The following is a 16,967-nucleotide window of genomic DNA, read 5'->3' on the forward strand; positions in this document are numbered from 1 at the left end:
ACTGTGGGGCTGACTGTGGGGCTGACTGTGGGGCTGACTGTGAGGCTGACTGTGAGGCTGACTGTGGGGCTGACTGTGGGGCTGACTGTGGGGCTGACTGTGGGGCTGACTGTGAGGCTGACTGTGAGGCTGACTGTGGGGCTGACTGTGAGGCTGACTGTGGGGCTGACTGCGAGGCTGACTGTAAGGCTGACTGCGGGGCTGACTGCGAGGCTGACTGCGAGGCTGACTGCGAGGCTGACTGCGAGGCTGACTGTGAGGCTGACTGTGGGGCTGACTGTGGGGCTGACTGTGGGGCTGACTGTGGGGCTGACTGTGAGGCTGACTGACTGTGCTCCCTGTGCTTCCCCCTTACAGCCCTGCATCCTCATCAACAACATCCAGCAGCTTCGGGTGCAGCTGGAGAAGATGTTTGAGTCTATGGGTGGAAAGCAGGTCTGTAGACACGCTACCTGTCACAAGGATCTTATCTGTTCCCTGTTCCGTGTCCCCTGACCCTAACCCTGATCCTAACCCTGACCCCACTAAGTGTTGTAAAGCATGCCTGTTACTACGTAGCCTTACCCCTCTTAAACTGTCCTTTCCTCCTCTGCCCCACTACAAATACTCCCCATAACCTCCCCCACATCTGCTACTTGTATTAATACTGTTTGACTTCAACTGTCTTACTACTGCACTACCACTAGACTGTTCTGTGTGTTGTAATACAGGAATGTTAAATGTGTGTGTGAGGGATGTGTAGATGTCCCTCTCCCTAACCCTGTCTGTCTGTCTGTCTGTGTGTGTGTGTGTGTGTGTGTGTGTGTGTGTGTGTGTGTGTGTGTGTGTGTGTGTGTGTGTGTGTGTGTGTGTGTGTGTGTGTGTGTGTGTGTGTGGGTGTGGGTGTAACCCCGGGCGTCTGGACAGAAGTAGTAACGGACCCTAAGTGTCCCCTCACACGCATGTTTCTCTCTGGGTTTCAAACGCTTGACCTGGCCTCCATGTTTTGTCTCTCCTGTGGTTGTGTGTGTTGTGTCCCCCCCTCTCCTGTGGTTGTGTGTGTTGTGTTCCCCCCCCCCCCTCTCCTGTGGTGTGTGTGTTGTGTTCTCCCCCCCCTCTCTCCCTCTCTCCAGGAGGAGGGCGTTGTGTCCTTCTGTAAGGTGTGTGTGTTCAGGACTCTTAACCCACACATCCCTACCACCATTATCTACTGAATGACACTAAAAAGCACGCCCCCTCCCTCCCCCTTCCGCCACCCACCTCTGCTTCTCACCCCCCCCCCCCAGCAGCATGTGCCACAGAGCATAGGGGAGCCGACCCTACCCATCTCCCCCTCTGGCCAGGCCCGTGAGGGGCCCCTCCCTGTCAGTCAGCTCACCATCCCTGCGCCCTGGGGATAGTTCTTCAGCCCGCCCGATCCCATGTTGATTTTTGTTATTTTTAGCTTGCTTTCTTCCTGCCACTTTCTTGTATCCATGGCTAAATTAGCAGTCAGTTTTTTGCCAACCTGGAGTCAGCGCGCGCTGTGACGGAGCCTTTGATCATCTGTCTGTCCTCCGTGGGCTGCAGCTACAACACGACTCAGACAGGATTCAGACGGGGTTTGATGGCTTTCTCAAATAACTACAAATCTCCCAAGCTGTGCCCCCCCCCTCCACACACACACACACACCCTCCCCCTCTGCACCTCCCCGGCTAAGGCGCTACCCCCGCCTCACAGCTGGCACACAGGAGAAGCCTGAACTTCACTGGGCCGTACTTGTCCTGGCTGGGACTGTTTGGTGCTCTGATGTCCTCACACACAACACTGTCTAACTCCACGGCAGAGAACCACATCAATTACACCGAATTGACTGTATTCGTGGCCGAATGGAATAGTCTTTCCTAGCATCCTGGGAGCTTTAAAAAACTGCCTGCAGGCAGTATCTAAATTTGAGCCACTAATCTGTTTTATATCAACGTTAGAACAGAAATGCAACTGATAAGTGAGCAGTTTTTCCATTTAGACAGTACCCGGCAGTAAATGTCTCCCAATAAGCAATTAACAGTCTTGGAGCTGATGTGATTACAGTGAGCTGTTATCGTAGAATGAACAACAACTGTTTCTATCACAGCACAGACAGTTACGGAATGGCCATTATGAAAGCTCAAGCACAGTGTCACTTGGGTGTTGACTTGTCTAATTTGGTCTTCCGGTGCTTGGGGACTAGCTACAGCTGTCGAGGATGGTATGGAGAGGTAAAGTAGGAGAGCAGAGACGGAGAGAGAGAGAGAGCTGTTCCTTCCCCTTCATATGTGGAGTGATACAGGTCTTATTGGGGCTTCTGGAGGTTGTGAGGGTCTACAAAAGCCTCTGTGGAAGACCCAGAGAACATGCTAGCAGATTGGCGCCCAAATTCTGCGGAGGTCAAAAGCTTCACCGGTAGAAATCATTTAGGGCCACTTTTACGGTCAAGATTATTCCAGCCTCAATCTGAAATTGACATTTGGCAAAAAGGATTTTCTCCCCACGCAAGCTCCGGAACTGTCTGTGAGCTTTGAGCCAAGTCTGCCCGACAGGCGTGTAACGCTCCCAGGGACTGCGGCATCAGCTAGTATACTGGATATATTCAGTGTGGGCTTCTCTCTTAATGACAGGTTTCTCCAGGTTGACAGTGAGTGACATTTCGTCTTGAAGTTCAGTTCAAAGAACTGCGTTTGCTCTGGAAAAGAAGGCTGGAATTAGCATAGAACACAATGTTCATTTAGGTGCTCTGTGGGCTGCCGTATAGAATCCAACTTGTTTCAGGCACAGAGCTGATAAGGATGAGGGTATGTTTTATCTTTTTGATTCACAGCAAGTAAAAAAGTAGTCATGTATTTTATCGAACGTTATAATGCAATAACGATAGCATCTTTGTGTTTAGAGTGCCATTTCCCCCGCGACCTAGGACGTTTGTGTACATTGGCAATCCCGGAAACAAATGCATCACTGACACATCCGTCTCTTCTGCATATTGGTGGAGAGCAGCTTGTCCGTGTGCTCTAACGGCGCCTGTAATCGTTCTGTATACACATCCCTCTCCCAGCTGAGCCATCCACCATTAGAACGTGTGATAGGGATGTCTGGCTGCCTGGCCTTATCTGGCCTAATGGGATGATCTGTCATGCATGTGGAGCGCTGCTCCAACTCTCACATCCATCTCAGACGCACGGCTCGGACGCCCCCCCCCCCCCAGCGCCCATCCCCGGCATCAGCACATATATCCCATCGCGTGTGTATGCACACACACACACACACCCATATAATCACACACACACACGAACGCACAAACGCCTTAAAAAAAGAACTCTACAAAACAGGGGGGGGGGGGGGGTACATATATTGGTGCCGACCTACGTCCAGTTGCGCCCAACGTCCGCAACGCACGTGCCCGCACACGCCTGCACGCGCACCGCAGACGAGTCACACGTGAGCAAACGCATCCACACGGGGCTTTGGAGGGTTAATGATGTTTGCCCATCTGATTGAATGTTTGAGTAAAGTCGCCCCAGAGGACCCTGGGGGCTGGGGCACATCCCTGAGTGGGCATAGGTGTGTGATAATGAGCCCGTAAGCTCACCAAGCCACTCCAAGGTGTTTAGAAAAGTCTTAACGACCCTCTCTGCTAATCCACCCCGGGAGACGAGCCCAAACGCTCCTCGCCATCTCACACGACACTGGAGACGCGCTCGCTGGTCAAGGAAAGCTTATAGTCAGACGCACGTGGTTAGGCTGCTAAACATACAGCATGTATATATATATATGATATATCCACTGTCATGCCACAGCGGCAAGTTATGGTGCTGAAGGCGCATCCCCGTCAATTCAGCACTTTGAACTAATCCGATTTTCAAGGTTAGCTTTTAGCATGAAGTACAAGTCTCTCTTTAATGTTAGCTGTGTATGCTAAACCAATAACCCCTGTAGAGACAGAGCGGAGCCTAGCATAGCCACCGTAGCAATTAGCATCCCGGCCTTCTGCGATGAGCCGGCTATTTGAATTCAGTGCATCAGTCCGCACAGATGGCACCCAGCTAGGCCCGTTAGTTCTTGGACCCCCTCTATGCCTCTCCTCTCCTCCCTCCCAACCCCCCCCCCCCCCCCTCCCCTGCCCCCTGGCTGAGCCAAGCCCCGATCCTGGCCTCAGCTCCAGAGAGAGGGGGGATCTTGTTCTCCCCTCCTGCCTGTGGTGCTAACCCCAGCCTGAGCTCTAATGCTGCTGAGAGAGGAGACGCCGTGCGGGACGGATGTAGTGACGTTGTGCTCCTCCCTCGCAGCTGGACGCAGAGGCCAGCGACCTTCTGAAGGAGCTGCAGAATCGCCTCAACACCGTGATGGATGAGCTGAGTGCAGTGTTTGGAGCCAGGTGAGTGGGTGTGGGTGTGTGGGTCGGTGTGTGTGTGTGTGTGTGGGTGTGTGTGTGTGTGTGTGGGTGGGTGGGTGTGTGTGTGTGTGTGTGCTGCATCAAGCAAGCACGCCCCGCTGTAGGGGCGAGTGTCATTACCGGGCACCACAGTGTGTAAGGCGGTGTGCGTCTGGCTGCGGATGAGTGTATTAGTGCTGACATCGACTGGTTGCATAGAGCAGGTGAGCTGTAATGGAGTTGACCCCCGCGTTTACATCCGCGTTGGCTCTCGTCCTGTGCAGCTTCCAGCCGGTGATTGAGGACTGCGTGAAGCAGATGAACCAGGAGCTGGTCCAGATGAAGGGGTCAGCCAACAAGAGCAACGCCGCCATGGATGCCGAGACTGTGCTACGGCCGCTGATGGACCTGCTGGATAAAAAGTGAGTGCCAGTTGGAGACCCCCAGTTCACATGGATCCATTTCAGGTCGAGGGAAGTTGGACTGACAGGCTGGGGATAGATGGAGAGGTTGGCCGAGGCTTAACTCGCATCTTATATGGCTCCTGCTTCTAAGCACTTAGAGCTGTTGTTTCATTCATGGAGCCTGCTGTATGTAGATTGGATTATTGTCAATTTGGAAGCCTGGTAGTTAAGTCAAGATTCAGAAGATTCCATGGACAGTTGTTGTCAATCATGGTGCCTTTTAAGAATATTTTATTCATTTGCATTGGAAAGGCAATAAAAAACATTATCTGCCCTATAAATGATCCAATTCAGGCAGAAGTGAGTCAGAGAGTGGATACTGTGATGGCTGTCTGTCTACTTCAATAAGGTAGATTCAGAAAATGTCTATTGATATTCAATCTGGGAGTCACCGCCCAGCCACTTATTTATTTACTTTCTCGTCATCTCCGAAAGAGCCAGAGAGTTTGGTGTGGTTCATCTAAGCCCTGGAAATCGCTCTCAACCACTTGCCAATGCAACATTGAGGCCAATGGGGTGTTACAGAGAATCCTCTTAATAATATGCTAATGCTAAATCCTTTCTCCTATCTCCTATAGCAAGGTTCTACGATTCAGGGAGATTTAAAATGTGAAGCTGTTGCATCCCTTCCCTGTGTCGTGGGGGTTATTGAGCCTGTGTTCACTTGACGATGACGTCCGTCATCAAACAGACGGAGGAGGGCGCTTCGTCCACACGAGGCCCCTTCCGTTCTGCAACGTCTGACGCTACGCTTTCTGTTCGTCTTTGCAGTTTGATTCTGTTTGCCAAGATCTGCGAGAAGACCGTGCTGAAGCGGGTGTTGAAAGAGCTGTGGAAGATCGTGCTCAACACCATCGAAAGGACCATCGTCCTCCCTCCGCTCACAGACCAGAATGTAAGCTGCCCCGTGCCCGCCCCTGCACCGGCCTGGTCGCTCAGACCACAGACCAAATACCGCCCCAGAAGTATCAGCATGGCTGCTCCGTCCATACAGGAACGTCATGTCTTACTGATGCAGAGGCTTATGTAAATGCATGGTAATCCTGCCACACAGGGACTCTAGTCTGACGAGACATCAAACATGCTGTGTGCGCACCCCTATAGTGTGCACAAACACACACGCACAAACACACCGACACACGCATACTTTACGGAATCATAGCTCACCTGTATATCATCTTCTCTAACGGAAGGGATTCCCTAATGGAAGACATCTCCGTTATTTTACCGTGCAAAAACGGAGGCGGAGTTTGTTTATGCTGCAGCTCACTGCATGTTCCTGTTTAGAGAAACGTTTCCACATCAGAGCTGGCTCTTCAGCTGTCTGTTCCCCCTCCCCTCTAACAGCAAGGAGCTCAGATGATCTTCAGTGCTGCCAAGGACCTGGGACAGCTCTCCAAACTCAAGGTACAGTAAGCCTCACCCTAGTCCAAGACTAAAGGCGCTGTTAGCTGTGTGAGCTGTTGAGATCACCCGCGCAAACCTCATGTTCATCCCCCACACGGAATATTACGGCAATTCCAGAAGCAATTTCTCACGGTTTGGTTCATTTCCTGTCAGGGGAGGTGTGCAATGTTTGTGCCTGAGCTAGAGAGATATTAGCATTTCACCTTATCTAGACTCTATTGAGAAGGAAACGTTTCAGTTGAAAAATGAATGGAGTGGGTTTCACCTTGGTAGAAGTCCGTGGCTAGCATGGAGGCGGTCTCTCTTCACCTCGACAGTGTTTAATTGGTGTCTCTCTCTCGAGGTCCTTGATGCTCCTGCCCTGGTTAGTGAGCCGTGGGACTTTGGTGAGGCAGTGGGGCTGTACATGACTCTCACCCCCACTTATCACTAACCAGTAACACACTGTACTGTGTGGGGGGGGGTGTGTGTGTGCACGCACGCATGTGTCACTGAGAGGATCTCCTGGGACAACATCTGGCTAGATCATTAGCCAGCAGTGTCTCAATGCCACAAAGCATTATTCTATCCATCATATTCCTGTTGGTTAGGATTCGATTATGTTTTTTTTTTATCGTTCCATTGATTATCCTCTGCATGTTATAAGTACGGTATGAGCGTGTTTGTGTGTGTGTGTGTGTGTGTGTGTGTGTGTGTGTGTGTGTGTGTGTGTGTATAGGTGCAGTCAGACTGCATGTGTATAGGAACAGCTCTAATTGCTACCCTGTCACCATACAGCCTGGCCCATTTAACACCTAATCAATAGACTTCGACAAAGCATTCAAACTGTTGTTTAGAACTGATCTCTGCAGAGGTAACCTCTCCAGGGCAGAAATCGATAAACAGAATCTTCCATATGAAAGCAATGACCTCCCTGAAGGTTGACATAGGCTCTCCCACCCATTAGCTTAGAGAAACTAACTCATAGAAATGGACTGTGTGTGTGTCTGTGTGTCTGTGTGTGTGTGTGTGTCTGTGTGTGTGTGTGTGCCCTCTTCAGGAGCATGTCATTCGAGAGGAAGCCAGGAGTCTGACGCCACGACAGTGTGCAGCCATGGACCTGGTTCTCCCCACCATCAAGGTAATTCTAGCTCCATCCATCCATTCCTCCATTTATCCCTCCATCCATCCACCCCCACCCCTCTATCCCCCATCCATCCATCCATTCCTCCATCCCTTGTGTTTTCCTTTCTTCCTGTGGTAGAGCGCCTGTCATAAGGGTGGGACCAGTTAACCGCTGGTGTTAAAGGGGAGGGCCTGTCAGTGATAAGTCTGCCAGGCTGAGAGGGGGCTGGAGGGAAGAGGGATGGAGGGTGATAAGCAGAGTGATGGAGGGGTGTTGCTCTCTGGTCCGTGTGAAGGGTTGCATCGGGGAAACTGCAGGAAAAAGGAATTGATTGGGGGCGTCTCCAAGGAGACCGCATCCCTGTTTAGATCAGCCATGCGGCTGGAATTCTCTTCATCAGTATTCCAACGAGAGCAGCCAATTAACACAGTTATGTGAATGCCTTTAGCAGAGTTTGACCAATCAGAGTTAAAAAAGAATGCATGCCGGGTAAGTTAAAGATTTTATGCCCTGAAAATGGAAGGAGAGAGGGAGCGAGAGAGGAAGGGAGAGAGGGAGAGAAGGAGGGAGAGAGGGAGGGAGCGAGAGAGGGAGCGAGAGAGAGAGAGGGGGGCGGTTCAGGATCGGGGAGTGTGAGTCAGAATAACAGGAGGGTTTTGAGAGACTTGCACCGGATCATTATAAAATTAAAGCTCACATTAAACAGTTTTGAAAACAGCCACTTAAAAGCCTGACCCAGCTACTTCATTCCAGAAGCCCAGCATTTGATTGAAACATTGGCAAGAGATCAACAAAGACATCCATTCAGGAGATGTTGGCAGTGGAAGAACTGTAAAGCGGTCATGTTTAAAGAGGAAGAAGATTTTCACTTTAGCGTAATGTGAGGAAGTCCTTGTGATAATGGGAAGGCATTGTTGCATACAGTACTGTATCCAGGATATGGTGGAGTATTGACCGTGTGTAACTTGTTATACTGAATTTCTTTCTGAGTATGTGGTAGAATCACGTGTTCCACAAGGGCAGCAGTGCTACGATTCATTAACCCTTTTAGGATTTGCAAATCTTCTTCACTGTGTGGCTTGAATGTATTTGTAGATTATCCCAAGGGTTTATCTGCACTGCATTGTCTAATGAACTTTGAACTCATATCAGGAGGATTTTGGATTTTTAGGTGCCTACAAAAAGTTCCCTCCCATCAACGGAGGTCGCATTCAGGCCATTCAAATGCATTTTAATACTTCCAAACTTACTATATAGATCTCCAATCTTTTTGTGGTTGGTAGAGGCAGAAAAATTTGACCGTCAATAAGTCTTTCACCAATCCAGCTTTGTCATACTGTGTATGTGATCATCTCCAGTAAGGAGGAAGCTAGAATTCAAACCTCCAACTGCAATGCTTAACCACATCTGACTATGGCATTCCTCTTGACCAAACAAAGGATGCTGGGAAAGAGGAGAATGGTTTTTGTCTACTGGTTGGCAGTACCTTACACTAAACAGGCCCTTCTGCCTGATTCTAACTAGCTGTTATCTGAGGTGGCTATTACTAACACAGCATGGATCAGCCTCTAAATGCATGGTCATTACTTACCATGGTTATTACTGCTTTCTCTCCAACACTGCCCCGTCTCCCCTAGCTGAACCCTACTATTAGCACACTAAGATGCCAGGACAATGGCACCAGCACACACCGCACACACATCACACACACCGCATACACATCACACACACAGCACAAACACTGTACCATGTGCTCACGTTGTCCAGAACACAACACAAAAAAGTGAGTTTGGGAAACCTTTTCTTTTGAGAGTACTGCCATGGATAACTTTGTTCTCTAACACTTGACAGTTGTTTTTTATAGTCCTTAGGATTCGCTGTTTAATAATCCACTCATTTTCCTCTTTAGCAATATTTCCATGCTGGAGGAAATGGCCTCAAGAAGACTTTCCTTGAGAAGAGCCCTGATCTGAGGTCCCTGAAATATGCTCTCAGCCTTTACACCCAACCTACAGATGCCTTGATCAAGAAATATATATGCACCCAAACCTCTCAAGGTAAGGAGACATGCTCTCACCCTAAAGCCTTCATTTACCAGCCTTGCCTCCATGGCCTGATCTTCATCCTTAGACTTAGATTCAACGTCAGCCTAAGCTCAAGTCACACAGCTTCAGCTCCGCTCCCAGCTTAAAACCCCCAGTCTCAGCCTCAACCCCAGCCTCGGCCCCAGCCTCACCCCCAGCCCAGCCTCAGCCCCCGCTCCACAGTCTTCCTCCATGCCCCAGTCTACGTCTGTGTCCCTGTGTGTTTGCAGCTACGGATTAGCGCTACCTCTCCATGTCAGCTTGGTTTCTCAAGGCTTTACTGTGTGATGCGGTCATTGCTGTAATTGCATTCGTTCCTTCACTGCTTCCCTCGTTCCTTTTCTCTCCCTCTATCTCTCTCTCTCTCTGTCTTTCTCTCGTGTTTTTCTCTACATCGCTTCCCTCTTTCTCTCTCGCTTTCTCTTTCTTTCTGGTCCGTCCAATCATCTTTGTCATAAGTGCTCAGCGGGGTGCTGAGCACAAGGAGCTGTTCTGTGGCCTTCCCACCTCTGTAGCTACAGGGGCTTGCTCTCCTGCCCTTTACGCACCTTGCTCGCTCCCTTTCCTCCCTTCTCCTACTCCCTCCCTCCCTCCCTCTCCAGCTCACTCTGTATCTCTCCATATCTAATGCATTCTTTCCGTCTCGGTCTTCCTCCTCCACCTCTCTCTGCCTCTCTTACCCAAGCAAGCGTGGTTCTTTCTCTCCCTCGCTCCCCGTTGACCCACTTCCATCTTTTCAACCCGTCTATATGTGGAGCTGTTGGTTGCTGTGTCCTAATAACAAGGCAGGAATACCTCATGGTGTCCAGAGGGAGGGGAACTGACAGTAGCTTAGCGCAGCGGAGCGGTGGAGCTGGGGGCTCCGGTATCCCCACCGCACCCCCCCAGCCCCCCACCCCCACTGTCTCCTGTGTGCAGCCTGGCAGAACGGGGGCAGAGAGACGGGTGAGTGGGCAGAGAGACAGGCAGAGAGACAGGCAGAGAGACAGAGAGAGAGACAGAGAGAGAGACAGGCAGAGAGACAGGCAGAGAGACAGGCAGAGAGACAGGCAGAGAGACAGGCAGAGAGACAGGCAGACAGGCAGAGAGAAAGGCAGAAAGACAGACAGAGAGACAGACAGAGAGACAGACAGAGAGACAGACAGAGAGACAGACAGAGAGACAGACAGAGAGACAGACAGAGAGACAGACAGACAGAGAGACAGACAGAGAGACAGACAGACAGACAGACAGACAGACAGAGAGACAGACAGACAGAGAGACAGGCAGAGAGACAGACAGGCAGAGAGACGGGCAGAGAGACGGGCAGAGAGACAGGCAGAGAGACAGACAGAGAGACAGACAGAGAGACAGGTGAGCAGTCTGGCTCGGGGGTTGGAAGGGTGGAGGGGAAATAGGCAGGACCACGTGATCAAGCCGTCAGACTGGTAGATAATAATAGATGCTCAGCACATCTCTCTGTGTTGCTCCCTCACTGATGGGAGGAGGTGTTACACCCGTCCCCGGGCCCTGTAGAGGGAGTCAAAACCAGGGTATTTCAAAGGGCCAGCGAACAACATAGACAAGTGGCTAGAGTCAAGGTGTGGGGTGTGTGGGTGTGTCGGAAGGCATCCAGCCAGACGGCCAACATGAACATGGAGAGCCCGGCACAGAGCAGCACAGAGCCAGGAGGACGTCACAAAGCCGCTTGACGTTTCAGTGTAAACACACCCCCACACCCATGCAGACACACCCGGCCCCGTCCTCCAGATGCTCGGTGTGGGGCTCCATGGAAGGAACAGTCATGTGACACGATCTTAGGGCTCTGAGCAGTGCTCAGTGGCTCAGTCATCCCTGATGCAAGAAGCTGAACGTACTGTACTGTACACTGGTTCATTAAGCCTCGCTAGGCTCCCTGAGAAAGGCCACATGGAGACCAGAGGGTGTCCTTGTTTGTTCCAGCAAGTGGCCACGCAAGCCAAGCATGCAGTGCCCTGCAGAGATAACAAGCTCTGTGATTCAGTTCTGCATGGCGCTGGAGATGCCTGTTTAGAAGAAGTAAATCGCATAATGTTGGCGAGCTACTGTACAGCTTACATGCTGTGCAAAGATGATTAAGGAACATAAAGATGGTGATTGCTCCAATTGAAACTTTTCAAATGTCAAGTATATATCTTTTGTACTTACGGTAAAAGCAATCATAAAAGCAATCATGGTGAGGACATGGTGAGGGTTTTCTGCAGGTTTTATGGATCTCATCAAGGCTACATCGTCTCCTCTTCCCCACCGGCACGCCTCTTTTCCTTCACTGTGCCCACCTCTTTTGTTCCTCTCTGGGTAAGAGCATCTGCTAAATGACTCAGGCCTCTTTCTTGCCCTTCACTGCTTCCCCCTCTCCTTCTGTCCTGCTCATCCTCCCCTCCTCTTCTCCATCACCCTCTTTCACCGTCCCACCGTTTGGAGGTGGCTGCGTTTAGAACACACCCCCGTTCAAGTGATAAATGTTGAAAATGTTGCTAAGCTAAGCCTTGTGCCTGTGGCTGTCTCCAGTCTAGACGAGGTGTGTTATCGGTCCGTGCCAGGGTATGAGGGCAGGCCCTGTGTTCATTTCCCCTGGTCCTGAGCTTAATTGCGTTGCTGCGATGCTTCTCTGGGCAAACCCCCCCCCCCCCCCCCCTAACAAGGGATCATTATCATAAATCAGGACGCCTGTTCTTTCATTAGCAGCCACGATAGGCGCTGCTTGTTTGGCACATATTGATTAGGTATTGGATCAACATAATTGTTCATGGCTGACAGACGGTTGCACCGCTCTGATTGGGCCACACATCTGCCTGGGCTGCGCCCTCGAAATCTGTTGTCTGCCGTCGCTCGCTCTCCTCTCACTCTGTTTCTCTGTGGGGCCACTCTCTCTCTCTCTCTCTCTCTCTCTCTCTCTCTCTGTCTCTCGCTCTCTCTCTCTCTCTCTCTGGCCGACTGGGAACTCGGGGTCCTTAATCGTGCACTCTCTCTCCCCCCCTTATATTTCTCTCGTTCTCTTTTTCTCTCTCTGTGCACTCTCTCTGTTATTCATTCTGGTTGTCAGCCCACATTCATATCTAACGTTTGTTTGTGGGTTCTCGGCACCAGAGTTAAACAGTTCAAAACGGACGCTGTTGTGGTAAAGAACATTACATATTCAGCGATCTCGTTCACGCATAATGCGTTAGGTCTGCCTTGAAAGGCTTCAGATTGTTCTTTTCTTTCGGATTCAGTCCGTTTTCAGTCCAACCTTTAGAGCAAATCTCTGGTGAATAATCTGCATCTGGGCGTGACTTGGGCTGATGTCAGGTGTGGCCTTTACTCCTCACTTCTGATGTCAGGTGTGGCCTTTACTCCTCACTTCTGGGCTGATGTCAGGTGTGGCCTTTACTCCTCACTTCTGGGTTTATTTTTTGGTCGGTGCACCAAGGTATGATTTTTTTTCTATCTTCTTGGATCAATGTTTTATTATCTATCCTGAGCGGCAATGCATCTGTCTGCTCTTTATCTGACTGCCCTATTCCTTTTCTCTCTCCCTCCCTCTCTCTTGCTCTCTGCATCCCTCTCTCTGTCCCTGTCTATTTTAACTCTCTCTCTTCTTAATCCCTCACTCTCTCTTTCTCTCGCTCTGTACGGGATCCCCCTCCCCTAACCCCATCCACTCTCCCCCTCCTACTCCCTAACCCCCTCCACACACCCCCTTCTGCTCCCTAACCCCCTCCACCCTCCCCCTCCTGCTCCCTAACCCCCTCCACCCTCCCCCTCCTACTCCCTAACCCCCTCCACCCTCCCCCTCCTGCTCCCTAACCCCCTCCACCCTCCCACTCCTGCTCCCTAACCCCCTCCACCCTCCTCCTCCTGCTCCCTAACCCCCTCCACCCTCCCACTCCTGCTCCCTAACCCCCTCCACCCTCCTCCTCCTGCTCCCTAACCCCCTCCACCCTCCTCCTCCTACTCCCTAACCCCCTCCACACACCCCTCCTCCTCCTGCTCCCTAACCCCCTCCACACACCCCTCCCCCTCCTGCTCCCTAACCCCCTCCACACACCCCTCCCCCTCCTGCTCCCTAACCCCCTCCACACACCCCTCCCCCTCCTACTCCCTAACCCCCTCCACACACCCCTCCTCCTCCTGCTCCCTAACCCCCTCCACCCTCCCCCTCCTACTCCCTAACCCCCTCCACCCTCCCCCTCCTGCTCCCTAACCCCCTCCACACACCCCTCCCCCTCTTACTCCCTAACCCCCTCCACACACCCCTCCTCCTCCTGCTCCCTAACCCCCTCCACCCTCCCCCTCCTACTCCCTAACCCCCTCCACCCTCCCCCTCCTACTCCCTAACCCCCTCCACACACCCCTCCTCCTCCTGCTCCCTAACCCCCTCCACCCTCCCCCTCCTACTCCCTAACCCCCTCCACCCTCTCCCTCCTACTCCCTAACCTCCTCCACACACCCCCTCCTCTTCCTGCTCCCGTCTGACTCCTGCGATGCTGTCTCCGTCTCTTCCCAGGTCAGTCAACCAATGGATCGGTGGGTGAGGTGTCGATGCAAGTGGATCTCATCTCTCACCCTGGCACTGGAGAACACAAAGTCAGCGCAAAGGGTGAGCCTCACTCTCTCTCTCTCTCGCTCTCGCTCTCTATCGCTCTCTCTCTCTTGCTCTATCTCGCTATCTCTCTCTATCACTCTCTCTCTCTGTCTTGCTCTATCTCGCTCTATCTCTCTCTCATTCTCTCTCGCTCTCCCCTGCCAGGCTACCTTCTTGTATGAATGTTTTCAAGATGGCGCCTTCAAAGGCATTCCATTTGGAAGACATGGATATTTGCTTGCTGGTGAAAATGGTAATGACTTGGTCATTATCAGAAAACTACTCACAAAACCCCTTATTGCAAGGCCTTTAATGGAGGATAACAAGAGAATAACCATGTATAAGATCTCGGAAGGCATCATTAAATTCATCCAACTGGAAAGAAGTCAAGCCTTGAGACAAGAGGAATGAATCAGAGTTTGGTCACATGACAGTGATGTTGAGACAAGCGTCCTGTGTATGGCGCGATAACATATTCTAGCAAGGCTCTCTTTAAGATCAATGTAGCTGACTCGCAAACTGACTATATTGATGCTCCTTCAAAGCAAAGGGTAAAAGGCTTAGATGCCTTCAGCCAAGAGCTATTCTAATCAGTTTATCATCAAGCCCTTGATGAATGGAATTTGGCATGTGAGTCCTCATCGAACGAAAGCCTATAGTTTTCTCTCTTCAATCAAATTACAAAGAGTCTATCCTGTGTGTGTGTGTGTGTGTATATGCATCTTTTAGTGTATCTATTTGTGTACTTCTGTGCGTCGGAGAGGTTTTGGCAGAAGACATGTTTTAACAGGGGAGCCAGTCCTCCATCAGGCGTGTATTCTGCATGTCCTCTTCCCTCCTGATTGTCTCTCTCTCTCCTCGCCAGTGGTGGGCGTCAACAACATCACCTGGCAGACCAACGCCATGTTCCGCCCCTTCGTGGAGGTGAACGCCGTAGGCCCGCACCTCGCTGACAAGAAGCGCAAGTTCAGCACCAAGACCAAGAACAACAACTGGTCACCAAAGTACAACGAAACATTCCAATAGTAAGTGTCACCTCTCAGCCTCTACACTCCCCTCTCAGCCTCTACACTCCCCTCTCACCTCTCAGCCTCTACACTCCCCTCTCAGCCTCTACACTCCCCTCTCAACCTCTACACTCCCCTCTCAGCCTCTACACTCCCCTCTCAGCCTCTACACTCCCCTCTCAGCCTCTACACTCCCCTCTCACCTCTCAGCCTCTACACTCACCTCTCAGCCTCTACACTCCCCTCTCACCTCTCAGCCTCTACACTCCCCTCTCACCTCTCAGCCTCTACACTCCCCTCTCAGCCTCTACACTCCCCTCTTACCTCTCAGCCTCTACACTCCCCTCTCACCTCTCAGCCTCTATACTCACCTCTCACCTCTCAGCCTCTATACTCACCTCTTACCTCTCAGCCTCTACACTCCCCTCTCACAGTTCAGCCTTTACACGCCCCTCTCACCTCTCAGCCTCTACACGCCCCTCTCAGCCTCTACACTACCCTCTCACCTCTCAGCCTCTACACTCACCTCTCAGCCTCTACACTCCCCTCTCAGCCTCTACACTCCCCTCTCACCTCTCAGCCTCTATACTCACCTCTCACCTCTCAGCCTCTACACGCCCCTCTCACAGTTCAGCCTTTACACGCCCCTCTCACCTCTCAGCCTCTACACGCCCCTCTCACAGTTCAGCCTCGGCCGTTCCCCGTGCTCCTTGGGCAGTTCCGTTGTCTGTCAGCCACTTCAGAGGAGAGAGACAGGCGGAGGGATCTAGACACTCGTCTCTCTCCCTCTCTCTCTGTGAGCAGAGCCTACTGCGGTACAGAGGCACACTGATCTTCCCCTCGCCGGCGCGAGCCCTGGTAATGCCACAGGAATCAATGAGTTCCCGACGCCGTCTGCATTTAGATTCACCCCTGGCACTCTCCCGTTTGAAGCTCAAGAAGCAATTAAGGAAACGCGGATAATTAGAAAACAGCCTCGAGAAAGGTTGGCTGCAAATAATACGCTTGTATGAATGGAGACATTTGCAAAACATGATTGAATTCTCCCATCACAGTCGCTCACAATAAGCCCTAACCTCTCTGAGAAATGTCACCGAATTAACCTGTTACTGACAAATTGTGTTCAGCCCGCGACAAAGCCGAAATGCCCCCAGTGCCAAAAAGCTATCAGTCATCCCTGACGAAAGCTTTCTCCCAAATGAGAGTTTGTGGTCGACTTGTCTGGGCTTCATCTTGGGGGGCTGCGTTTCCAACAGTCAGCGTAGGTATGGGCGTGGTCTCCCAGACGTCTCAGCCTCCGTCTCGCAGATGCATGTGATCTTTGTCATTCTCATGGTCAACCCCCGTCTGTCTTCTGTCTGTGTGTGTGTGTGTGTGTGTCCAGCGTTCTAAGTAACGAGCACGGCCCAGAGGCCTACGAGCTGCACGTGTCAGTGAAGGACTACTGCTTCGCCCGCGAGGACCGCACCATCGGCATGGCGGTGATCCAGCTGAGGGAGCTGGCGGACAAGGGTAGCTGCTCGTCCTGCTACCCGCTGGTGAAGAGCGTGTCCATGGACGACACCGGCCTCACCATCATGAGGATACTCTCTCAGAGGACCAACGACGAGGTGGCCAAAGAGTTTGTGCGTCTCAAGACGGACACCCGCTCCACCGAGGAAGTGTCCTAGTCGGGGGAGCGGGAGTCACGGGGGGGGTCCCGTCCGGACGGGGGAAGATAGACAGACAGAGAGAGAGAGGGAGAGAGACAGAGATAGAAGGAAAGGAGAGAGAGAGAGAAGGAAAGGAGAGAAAGAAAAAGAGGGTCCTATAGAGAGAGAGACAGACAGACAGAGAGAGAAAGGGGGATACGGAGGAAGAGAGAGTGTGAGATGTAGGGAGAGAGGAAAATGGAGGGAAAGAGAACCAGAGAGAGGGGAGGTGGGCTGTAGCAGGGCAGGTGGGCCAACCT

The 16,967-nt window shown here is 51.7% G+C and overlaps 1 protein-coding gene across 1 annotated transcript; it reads left to right on the plus strand.

The window, feature by feature from the left end:
* Positions 1-297: 297 nt before the first annotated feature.
* Positions 298-16,764, plus strand: LOC124465336 (protein unc-13 homolog B). Its single transcript, XM_047017060.1, has 10 exons — positions 298-435; positions 4,279-4,367; positions 4,649-4,786; positions 5,600-5,723; positions 6,176-6,235; positions 7,275-7,355; positions 9,250-9,397; positions 13,932-14,024; positions 14,875-15,034; positions 16,401-16,764. The coding sequence occupies exons 1-10, from the start codon at positions 409-411 to the stop codon at positions 16,684-16,686; spliced, it is 1,206 nt and encodes a 401-aa protein (XP_046873016.1). The 5' UTR covers positions 298-408; the 3' UTR covers positions 16,687-16,764.
* The last annotated feature ends 203 nt before the right edge of the window (positions 16,765-16,967 follow it).

This window comes from Hypomesus transpacificus, unplaced genomic scaffold, assembly GCF_021917145.1.
Source record: "Hypomesus transpacificus isolate Combined female unplaced genomic scaffold, fHypTra1 scaffold_474, whole genome shotgun sequence".
Taxonomy (NCBI): domain Eukaryota; kingdom Metazoa; phylum Chordata; class Actinopteri; order Osmeriformes; family Osmeridae; genus Hypomesus; species Hypomesus transpacificus.

Excerpts from the sequence above, each read along its gene's own strand:
- LOC124465336 (XM_047017060.1), top strand. The coding sequence starts at position 409 with ATGTTTGAGTCTATGGGTGGAAAGCAG. Across the intron at positions 4,368-4,648 it reads AGTGCAGTGTTTGGAGCCAG|CTTCCAGCCGGTGATTGAGG; the intron begins GTGAGTGGGTGT and ends CGTCCTGTGCAG. Across the intron at positions 5,724-6,175 it reads CTCCGCTCACAGACCAGAAT|CAAGGAGCTCAGATGATCTT; the intron begins GTAAGCTGCCCC and ends CCCCTCTAACAG.